Here is a 12,307-nt window from a genome sequence, read left to right on the forward strand (position 1 = left end):
TTACACAAGGCTGGAAAATGCAATGTATCAGCTGTAAAAATCCAACAACAACAAAAATCAACCCAGGAACCCTGGGTAAAAACTTGGGCACACAATTAGTAAACCATTTATGATAGTATGGAGCTTTATGGAAACCAATGACATCAAGGCTCTGTTGCCACTAAAGGGAACAGTCAGTTGAAGCTCTGCTGGCTGGCAGAGGAGACTATCAGTGTGGTCTGAGAAAAAGAAAAACCACACTAACTTATTGACTTCTTTTGCAGATTAGGTACCATCATTCGGCAACAAACGCCAGCTTCAGGAGACACCAGATCATGACCACAGAGGAGACAACAACCAACAAAGTCCTCCTGTTAAATTTCGAGCACCAATGTAACATTTGGACATCAGGTGTAAGCGATTGTTCATTTTTTATTGTTACAAGGGATTTATTAAATAATTTTTTGCCTGATTTTGCCTAATCGCATGACACTAAGCTAAGAAGCACTTACAAGAGCATGGACTCCAGCTCACACACCTGCCCATGCGACATTACTACTCAACAAGTGTTCAATGTGTTAAGCACCATACCAATATACTCATGTTTTGCATTATATAAAGCACATTAACGTGATATCATTACATGAAATGCACAATTAAAAATACGCACTGCTCCACAATGTGGCACAGCCACTTCTTAAGTACCAAGGAATGGAACACAGACAGCATCCAGAACAATGCCCACAATCTACACTTTTTACTAACATATGCAGGGCATACTCTCTATTAGGAGAAGAGAAAAAACACACACAACTGAACAAAACATTGCCTGTGCACGGGCAACAAAACTAGAAACTGTTTCCCATTATCATCAACTATTCTTACGAAGCTTGCAGTATATAAATGTCTGCCTCATCAAAATGTTAATATCTCTTTTGGTAATTCAGAACTTCTTTAATATATGCAATAGCTTAAATATTTGAAATATAAACTCCTTTAAGCTCCTTCGCTGTCTAATACAAAAAGCAGCACTCTACTTAATTTGCCCCATTTCACAGCTTTATAATAAAGCAATCTAGAACTATATACAAGCAACACAAAAATGATGTTCAAGTAATGGCAACAAGGCGTGTATAGATACTGTCTCGACCACTTACATGGGCGAGTCTGGGATTGTAAACATAAATCTGGAAACTCAAACCACCCCTATGCCACAACTTCAGACAATGGTAGCTCAATGCAAACAGCCAGGCAGCTAAATTGATGTGTGCATCACACACAATCCTCGCAACCCACAGTATGATGAAAGCGCTTGTAGTGGAACAGGGGTCAACAGTAATCTTTTATAGGAGCAAAACAGCTCTTGTGCATGGTATGACCTGCACTCACGTCCAGGTGTGCACACAATCCTAATTAAGCAATTCTGTCCAAAATTATGCAGGCCCAATGCACCTGCACAGTAAACACCTACAACAGGCACTAACAGTACAGGCTACTTACATGTTGATATCACAAAAAAGGAGCAGAACAGGTCTAGGGGTGGTGTGTGGCCATGACAGAAATCGTGAAACACTTAGGTGTGTATGTGAAAAGATGTTGCTATATGACAAGCACTAGAACACTGGCTTGTACACGTCCCATCAGGCCACCCTCGTGGTGGAATGTCATCATGTGGGAAGTGATGGTCACTCTCAATTGCAACTGACCATAGAGTGTCGGAAATCGAAGTCATGATACTTATCAAAAAAAAGTGAAGATGAAAATAATAATATTAATCATAAACACAGAGTGCAGTGCTGAAATGATCGTGATGAGTAAAATTGACTACCAGGACTCAGGAAATGTTCTAACTGCAGTCAAGGTGTCAAGATTAAAAACACGCTGAGCAGTAGTAGACTGGAACTGCTCGTTAGCGCTGTGCAGAGTGGTCGACATGTTTCAGCCTATGGGGGGAAGTTCCCCAGCTTTCTTCAGGATTTCTTCAGGACCTATAATATTTAATGCTACTGCAACTTATAGTGATTTGTGAATACAAAAATACCACAAACAGTACATATCTACCAGGAACTTAACAGTCCAATGTTCACTGGAGAGAGAGACATAATTTCTTCCTGTCAAAAAAACAAAGGTATAGAATAGTCACTCAACTATCCAAGGTTACACCCACATACACACATCTGCATGATTACACAATCGCCGTACATTTAAACACACCTGCGTGAATAATTTACATTCCGCATAATACAAGAAGCATAATAGCTTAATCACGCAGAGGCATTGCCTCATGGTGATACTCACCCAGCTTTGTGTGGGTGAAGACCTCACCTCGCCCGGCAACCGCTCGGGAGAATGAGGCCCCGCTCTGTAGTGTAGAAATAGGACATAGTTAGCACACAATCTATACTATGCCCAGCCAAATTACACTACACATAAACCCAACAGACGTGTGATAGACACCTATCTGCCCGACCAACACTCTGCCAAAAACCTGCATGCGCAGAGAGATTACCTTTGTGCCAAAAAGCAGTGTAAGTGCTGATAAACATCACTGGCTGTCTATCTTTAAAATCCAATAGAGGACAATCATTTCCACAACATGGTCGGGATGCATATTGGGTCTTTAGCAAAGAAAACAACCAATCAATTGATCGCTATTTAGTGGAGTATGGGGAAACAATTTATATAATTTAGACTCCAAAAAAGGGGAGGGAAAACTCCTTGGGTGACTATCTTTGAGCTCCCCCCTCCAGTCAGGCTCTTTAAATGCCCAAATCGTGTGAGCAAGGTCTTTATGAAACAGAAACTGTCTAGGCTACTAAAGATAAGGTTATCTTAATACAAACAAAATGAATGCAGCCAAAAACGTCTCGCGTCTCACCTGTCCGTCGGTGCCCCTCGTTAAGGTCCGAGCGGAAGTGGAGGTGTTTGTTAATGCCGCCCTCCTGTTTTATAATGAACGAAGGAATTTGTTAATAAGTCACATGGGGCTCCAAATCTAATCTGAAATGTTACCAAAGTGTCCTCGTTGGTCAGACACAATACGAATCTCTCGAGAAACTGAGAAAAGTATAGTTTGTTCGTGTCTCTTCATCTGAGTGTGGACACGGTTTTGCGCAAGCGCGTAGTGAAAATGCAGTTTCCTCGCGCATGCGTAGTAACAATAAGGGACGCGAAACTGTCGGCATATTTGTAAACATCGCCCCCACCATGGAATGATGTTATACCATTTGAACTGGTTATAATGATAGGGAAAACTGAAATAATTTTCCTCAAGTGTAGGACATATATGATTATTGGTCTGATGTCCAATTTATCTTAGCAACGCAGGATCGAGCTAAATACACTGACTGTTAGACATGTGCATATTTAAGAGACGGACAAGGTGCTGACGGAAGGATGGAGACATTTGGCAGAGATGGTGCCTTAAAGACTATGCGTACACTGAAAAAACGTAATTCTCAGGAGGGGCGTGGTCTCAAGGATGGACAGTCAATGATTATTAGAATCTGACTATCATAGATACCATAGGGGTCCTCCAGTAATGAAATGAATTGGATGCAAAAGTCATTTAGATGTCGCAACAAAGGAATAGAGTTGGAAAAGTACGGCAGGGTCGGTGCCACACACAATTAAGTTGGGTGAGCCCAAGTGTAAACAAAAACACGTTTACATCAATAGCAAGACCCGCAACAGGAAAGTTGCTCTTAATACTTAAAACATAAAGGTGTGGAGGGTCGAGGGGAATATTTAACGACCTGTCTGCTGAAACCCCTATTCTTAATACATATCACAAAAAAGGAGCAGAACAGGTCTAGGGGTGGTGTGTGGCCATGACAGAAATCGTGAAACACTTAGGTGTGTATGTGAAAAGATGTTGCTATATGACAAGCACTAGAACACTGGCTTGTACACGTCCCATCAGGCCACCCTCGTGGTGGAATGTCATCATGTGGGAAGTGATGGTCACTCAATTGCAACTGACCATAGAGTGTCGGAAATCGAAGTCATGATACTTATCAAAAAAAAGTGAAGATGAAAATAATAATATTAATCATAAACACAGAGTGAAGTGCTGAAATGATCGTGATGAGTAAAATTGACTACCAGGACTCAGGAAATGTTCTAACTGCAGTCAAGGTGTCAAGATTAAAAACACGCTGAGCAGTAGTAGACTGGAACTGCTCGTTAGCGCTGTGCAGAGTGGTCGACATGTTTCAGCCTATGGGGGGAAGTTCCCCAGCTTTCTTCAGGACCTATAATATTTAATGCTACTGCAACTTATAGTGATTTGTGAATACAAAAATACCACAAACAGTACATATCTACCAGGAACTTAACAGTCCAATGTTCACTGGAGAGAGAGACATAATTTCTTCCTGTCAAAAAAACAAAGGTATAGAATAGTCACTCAACTATCCAAGGTTACACCCACATACACACATCTGCATGATTACACAATCGCCGTACATTTAAACACACCTGCGTGAATAATTTACATTCCGCATAATACAAGAAGCATAATAGCTTAATCACGCAGAGGCATTGCCTCATGGTAATACTCACCCAGCTTTGTGTGGGTGAAGACCTCACCTCGCCCGGCAACCGCTCGGGAGAATGAGGCCCCGCTCTGTAGTGTAGAAATAGGACATAGTTAGCACACAATCTATACTATGCCCAGCCAAATTACACTACACATAAACCCAACAGACGTGTGATAGACACCTATCTGCCCGACCAACACTCTGCCAAAAACCTGCATGCGCAGAGAGATAACCTTTGTGCCAAAAAGCAGTGTAAGTGCTGATAAACATCACTGGCTGTCTATCTTTAAAATCCAATAGAGGACAATCATTTCCACGGCGATTGTGTAATCATGCAGATGTGTGTATGTGGGTGTAACCTTGGATAGTTGAGTGACTATTCTATACCTTTGTTTTTTTGACAGGAAGAAATTATGTCTCTCTCTCCAGTGAACATTGGACTGTTAAGTTCCTGGTAGATATGTGCTGTTTGTGGTATTTTTGTATTCACAAATCACTATAAGTTGCAGTAGCATTAAATATTATAGGTCCTGAAGAAAGCTGGGGAACTTCCCCCCATAGGCTGAAACATGTCGACCACTCTGCACAGCGCTAACGAGCAGTTCCAGTCTACTACTGCTCAGTGTGTTTTTAATCTTGACACCTTGACTGCAGTTAGAACATTTCCTGAGTCCTGGTAGTCAATTTTACTCATCACGATCATTTCAGCACTGCACTCTGTGTTTATGATTAATATTATTATTTTCATCTTCACTTTTTTTTTTTTGATAAGTATCATGACTTCGATTTCCGACACTCTATGGTCAGTTGCAATTGAGAGTGACCATCACTTCCCACATGATGACATTCCACCACGAGGGTGGCCTGATGGGACGTGTACAAGCCAGTGTTCTAGTGCTTGTCATATAGCAACATCTTTTCACATACACACCTAAGTGTTTCACGATTTCTGTCATGGCCACACACCACCCCTAGACCTGTTCTGCTCCTTTTTTGTGATATGTATTAAGAATAGGGGTTTCAGCAGACAGGTCGTTAAATATTCCCCTCGACCCTCCACACCTTTATGTTTTAAGTATTAAGAGCAACTTTCCTGTTGCGGGTCTTGCTATTGATGTAAACGTGTTTTTGTTTACACTTGGGCTCACCCAACTTAATTGTGTGTGGCACCGACCCTGCCGTACTTTTCCAACTCTATTCCTTTGTTGCGACATCTAAATGACTTTTGCATCCAATTCATTTCATTACTGGAGGACCCCTATGGTATCTATGATAGTCAGATTCTAATAATCATTGACTGTCCATCCTTGAGACCACGCCCCTCCTGAGAATTACGTTTTTTCAGTGTACGCATAGTCTTTAAGGCACCATCTCTGCCAAATGTCTCCATCCTTCCGTCAGCACCTTGTCCGTCTCTTAAATATGCACATGTCTAACAGTCAGTGTATTTAGCTCGATCCTGCGTTGCTAAGATAAATTGGAAATCAGACCAATAATCATATATGTCCTACACTTAATGGTATTTTCCTCATTTCAGTTTTCCCTATCATTATAACCAGTTCAAATGGTAGAACATCATTCCATGGTGGGGGCGATGTTTACAAATATGCCAACAGTTTCGCATCCCTTATTGTTACTACGCATGCGCGAGGAAACTGCATTTTCACTACGCGCTTGCGCAAAACCGTGTCCACACTCAGATGAAGAGACACGAACAAACTATACTTTTCTCAGTTTCTCGAGAGATTCGTATTGTGTCTGACCAACGAGGACACTTTGGTAACATTTCAGATTAGATTTGGAGCCCCATGTGACTTATTAACAAATTCCTTCGTTCATTATAAAACAGGAGGGCGGCATTAACAAACACCTCCACTTCCGCTCGGACCTTAACGAGGGGCACCGACGGACAGGTGAGACGCGAGACGTTTTTGGCTGCATTCATTTTGTTTGTATTAAGATAACCTTATCTTTAGTAGCCTAGACAGTTTCTGTTTCATAAAGACCTTGCTCACACGATTTGGGCATTTAAAGAGCCTGACTGGAGGGGGGAGCTCAAAGATAGTCACCCAAGGAGTTTTCCCTCCCCTTTTTTGGAGTCTAAATTATATAAATTGTTTCCCCATACTCCACTAAATAGCGATCAATTGATTGGTTGTTTTCTTTGCTAAAGACCCAATATGCATCCCGACCATGTTGTGGAAATGATTGTCCTCTATTGGATTTTAAAGATAGACAGCCAGTGATGTTTATCAGCACTTACACTGCTTTTTGGCACAAAGGTTATCTCTCTGCGCATGCAGGTTTTTGGCAGAGTGTTGGTCGGGCAGATAGGTGTCTATCACACGTCTGTTGGGTTTATGTGTAGTGTAATTTGGCTGGGCATAGTATAGATTGTGTGCTAACTATGTCCTATTTCTACACTACAGAGCGGGGCCTCATTCTCCCGAGCGGTTGCCGGGCGAGGTGAGGTCTTCACCCACACAAAGCTGGGTGAGTATCACCATGAGGCAATGCCTCTGCGTGATTAAGCTATTATGCTTCTTGTATTATGCGGAATGTAAATTATTCACGCAGGTGTGTTTAAATGTACGGCGATTGTGTAAACATGCAGATGTGTGTATGTGGGTGTAACCTTGGATAGTTGAGTGACTATTCTATACCTTTGTTTTTTTGACAGGAAGAAATTATGTCTCTCTCTCCAGTGAACATTGGACTGTTAAGTTCCTGGTAGATATGTACTGTTTGTGGTATTTTTGTATTCACAAATCACTATAAGTTGCAGTAGCATTAAATATTATAGGTCCTGAAGAAAGCTGGGGAACTTCCCCCCATAGGCTGAAACATGTCGACCACTCTGCACAGCGCTAACGAGCAGTTCCAGTCTACTACTGCTCAGCGTGTTTTTAATCTTGACACCTTGACTGCAGTTAGAACATTTCCTGAGTCCTGGTAGTCAATTTTACTCATCACGATCATTTCAGCACTGCACTCTGTGTTTATGATTAATATTATTATTTTCATCTTCACTTTTTTTTTATAAGTATCATTACTTCGATTTCCGACACTCTATGGTCAGTTGCAATTGAGAGTGACCATCACTTCCCACATGATGACATTCCACCACGAGGGTGGCCTGATGGGACGTGTACAAGCCAGTGTTCTAGTGCTTGTCATATAGCAACATCTTTTCACATACACACCTAAGTGTTTCACGATTTCTGTCATGGCCACACACCACCCCTAGACCTGTTCTGCTCCTTTTTTGTGATATGTATTAAGAATAGGGGTTTCAGCAGACAGGTCGTTAAATATTCCCCTCGACCCTCCACACCTTTAAGTTTTAAGTACTTACATGTTGAACCAATTAAGGTGTTTACAGAGCATAAGCTACGCAATACAGCAGTTCACTGCTGAGATGAACACCTCAGTGCCTTGATCCTTACTCTCCTGCCAGCTCAGTAAAGAATCCTATCCAAAGCAAGCTCCACCTGGCCTACGCTTAATGCCTTCCTACAAACAGGAGTACCATGAGTCATATGGTAGTCCCTGCTTCCACACTGGACACTTACCAAAACTTCCTTGCTTAAGCAAGTAGGCAGATTTGGGGGGGCAGAAGTTGTGCAACTACATCTCCTTTGAGCACCCAGTCCTTTCAATTGACACCTGTTCCTGGCTTTAGTTTTTACCCTTCTTCTGCACTGCCCCTTGACCGAATGGCACTGTAGGCAAGTGTAGTTACTACAAACCTAAAGTCCCTTTCTTACCACATAGCCCCTGTAACAAAGTGTGATGCACGGTGTAGAGAAGCTTGAGACACTGTCAGATGGAAAATAAGGAATTTTCTCTGTTCAGAAACAGCTTATGAATTAGTACTCTTTAAATGATATCTATCAAGAATCACTTGTGTTTCTCGTTTTCCTTCCGGTACCAGCTCTCTCTTCCGAAAAAAGTCAAAGCGTTTTTTCCAGAAAGCGACTTCAGAAATGCTGTTCAAGCCATTGCGCTCTTGCATTTGGATGTTGAGGATACCCTACTCCATGGACTCCTAGCCTCCACACTTGTACTCCTTAGGGTGGGCATCCTACACACTCATCCAGTTTATACATATATATTCACATCACCCGCATCCTGATGGAACTTCATACACTCCCTTTGCTAGCCCGCACCATCATCAAAACTAGCTGAATCATTTACAAAGCCATCACAATCTGCACCCCGCTTATCTTGCAGACAAGTGCACCATCTCTGACGATTCTCAGTGCACATGCAGCCAGGACACCATCAGACTGCTAAGAAGTAGAAAAAAGAAGACAAGACACAGGCCATTCCATCTATGCAGCCAGGGTCTGGAACAAAATCCCTGTATCCATTCGCCCGCCCTAATGCTTCATCTCCTCAAGTTAATATTTCTAGCTCAGCTACCAGATGTAACTAAAGAAAACAAGTAAAATAATACAAGTTTCAAAGAACACAACTACAATAACATGCCGATCGTATACCTTTACATGCATTTTAAATGGAAAGCATGGAGGTATGCATGGGAAAACATTGCACAAGTTTCAATTAAGCTAGAGAAATTACATTAACATGCTTAAAAACTTCCAACACCAACGGGTTTGCATTTTGCAATCAGATTGATTTGGTTACCCTACTTAACACTGTGCCTTGACCTGTAGTTCATATATCAAGGAAGTCTCTCAAACAGCAATGCCAAACCTAACCATCTGCATAAGTGTTAAGACTTTCTTAGTGTTATTCACGCATGTGCACACAGTCCTATGTATGCAGCTGTATTTTGCGTCACCATTTAACAGCTGTTTAGCAGTTTTCAAAAGCGTATTTCCTTTAACCACAGCTCCAAGTGAGCCGGGTCCTGCGGTGGCCAGTACAGGCAGTTCTAAAAAGCAGGTGCTGAGACGGGTCCCTATCGATCTATGTTTTTGCCCTCACTATAAGGGTGAAAAACAAATCTTAACTCTGCAGCAGTACCACCCTTCACTAACTTATAACTAACTTCAAAAAGACTCGTTAAAGTTCTTTCACAGTTTCATCATTTCAGAACTGAAGCATTTTCAATATTCTATGTAAGGAAGCCATAGTTGTTGCTTATTTATCTCATGCAACTAAAAGTCATTGTCAAAGCCAATAGTCCTGGCTTGTTCTAGGTGTAATGATACTTGTTGTATTACAAGTCTGGATGCAATGACAAACAGCAAAATACCAGTGAGGCAGCCCACTATGCTAAGCACAGATTTGTAGCTTAGGTGTTTTTAAACCACGCCCTTAGTTACATCGTCCATGCCACTTTGAGAGACCACGTAGTTTTGTTATCCCACTTAAAGCCCTGCCTTGAACATTTAATAACAATTTATCTGGGGATTTAGGCCTAATGAAAAAACTTGATGAGGTTCAAAAGCCCTGAAAAGAAGCCTTTATTAGCTTGTCTGTGAGGAGGATGATCATATTTTGGATTAAAAGTAATGAAGCTCGCAGAGATTCTCCCAAACTGAGGCCTAAGCAGCCCTGGTTTCTCGCCATATAACTAATTTAGCGAGCAATACTTACAGCTGCTGGTTGTTTCAAGAGTGCTTGGATGATGCAGGACAGGAGCCGTGTGGTGTTGCTTGCCCATCTTCGACCTGCCGCCTGAAAGCACTCGCACCGGTTGAGGGTCTGGTCCAAAGACATCGGGGTTCTCCACTACGTCGTCATCGCCCCCAACCTGAAATGCAGTCGCCATGGTTTCGCCGACGTTTCCCTGACACTAATCCAGGGGATAATGAGGCACGAAGAGAGACGGGGTAAGATTTATTGAACAAGTTCGTTTCTGTCTGCACCGAAAAAACACTCCTCGAATGGTCACCGCGCAACCTTGTTGAAGATGAATGCCTAAGGGCAAAACAACATTAAAAATATATACCGAACGTTACTTTACAACTACTGAAGGACATGATAAAAGATACACTAGAGGGCGAAAAGGTAAGATTTCCCATTGCAAATGCGTAAAGAAGGAACTTAGTATCATAAATTGCAACATTCTGATGATGGTTTTAGAGGGAGATTTTTTTTTTTAAATCGGGCAAATTACGCTTCCCCATTCACTTACATTGAAGCAGAGGATATTTTAAGAGGGAAACACCTTAAATAAAGCCATTTTGGGCTTTAAAAAATCAAAGTCTCCAACCTGAATAGGGCCTGTAGGCATGTATACCAACAATTGGTGTTCACTGCCCTTCCGCCACGGATGTTGCTCTATACCAGCACAAACCCAGCGTCGTACCCCCTATTAGAAAGAGGATTAGTTCACTTACCCTTTTGGTCGCCGTCACATTACACTCCGATGTTTTCACAGGCTGCCCTCTGTACCCACCGTCACCCAGGTAACTTTAAGAGAGGCAGCCAATCAGGTGGCAACATACCGAGCAGCCGGGCAAGATTTCCTTCTGAGCTCAAGACAGATGCATTTCTACTTACTTCCGGTGTAGATAGAACCACCTAAAATAGAGGACGGACTACTGCAACAAAGCGACCTGGGTTCCTGCACAGCATTCTAGTAATGCCTGTTCATCTCGGATTTGATGTTTTGACTCACCCGCGAGCGTCTACGAAAGAACTAGAGCGCTAACCCTGTTCATAGAGTTTGGCAAAACTAGGCGCCATGGCGCTGAACAAAACAGTGCAGTAATCCTAATACTTTCCGCTCCAGTAGCTGCACATGTGAAATGCTTACATGCATATTTGAAGCAAAATATCACTCTATTTTAGCTGTCTCCCGCTTGAAGTAGCCTCTTTTAAAATAGATGTCAATGCCGGGGAAAGTCTCAAACTTTTTTTTTCTAAAACGTTGGCATGTATGTAAATGACTTATGTATTGACTTTGACATGAACCATAGTTTCACTCTGCTGCTCTGTTATATTACAGATTTTAAGATGGCAACGAGACATTTCAGAATTACCTTTTTCCTTGATGCGGAAAAACAAAGACCTCAGAAAGTTCGATAAATATTAATAAGAAAAAGATAACACCACTCTTGTGGAGAAGTGTGGCTCAATGGTTAGAGCAGCAGACCCTGATGTAGAGGTCTGGCCCGGGGCGGGTCTTGGGCTCAATTTCCTCGGACCTGATAATTCTCGTCTCAGTGCCTATTCTAATCATGGGTGCAACTCTGGGCAATAGCTTGCTTAATCTCCACACTGGCCCCAACAGCACTGGGATGCCTGGCTTCGCCTTGGGGGTGCCCAGGAGTGGACATTTCACCGGGAAAAGCCAGGAAGGGTTCCACAGCGGTATGCAATACAGCGCCAGGACACCCCCGTTGGGGTATTAGTGCTCTTTACAAGTACAAATTACATTTACTCTTGTCATCTGCCAACAAAATCAATTGCATTGCATAGTTGTCAACTGACATCCTATATGCACCTCGATATCCACACCAGTCTGATAACGAAGGCCATGCTCAGGGCACAGGAATTAAGGCATGAGAAAAACCCTTGTTTAATGTAGATATTATGGGAGGGTATAAAAGCAAATATTATTGTACAGCATGACCAACAAGTGTAGAAATATTAAACCAAAAGAGGAGGGACAATATTCACTTCTGTGCCATTAATAAAATCAAGACTTTCCTTTTAAAAACAGCTCAGAAATTAGTTTTTGATTGCAATGCAAGTGGCTGTATTATGCCTGTGATGCAGTTTAAAGCACTTCAAGAACTTGAAATGAAGCAAGAGCCACTGGCTTAGAATAAAATGTGCATAGACACTCTGGACCTATCGGATCATTT

At 42.1% G+C, this 12,307-nt stretch overlaps 1 protein-coding gene across 2 annotated transcripts in view; it reads right to left on the reverse strand.

The window, feature by feature from the left end:
* Positions 1-10,997, reverse strand: part of BAD (BCL2 associated agonist of cell death) — a 52,526-nt gene extending 41,529 nt beyond the window's left edge. Inside the window, exons 1-2 of one of the 2 annotated variants that reach the window (XM_078660743.1) lie at positions 10,835-10,997; positions 10,089-10,412 (exon numbers count right to left, since the gene is read on the reverse strand). In XM_078660743.1, the coding sequence (XP_078516869.1) occupies positions 10,089-10,263 (175 nt within the window). In that variant the 5' untranslated portion in view covers positions 10,264-10,412; positions 10,835-10,997. The remainder of the gene's footprint in view (positions 1-10,088; positions 10,413-10,834) is intronic. The other variant, XM_078660744.1, reaches the window with a different exon arrangement.
* Positions 10,998-12,307: the final 1,310 nt, after the last annotated feature.

Source organism: Lissotriton helveticus, chromosome 9 (genome assembly GCF_964261635.1).
Source record: "Lissotriton helveticus chromosome 9, aLisHel1.1, whole genome shotgun sequence".
Taxonomy (NCBI): domain Eukaryota; kingdom Metazoa; phylum Chordata; class Amphibia; order Caudata; family Salamandridae; genus Lissotriton; species Lissotriton helveticus.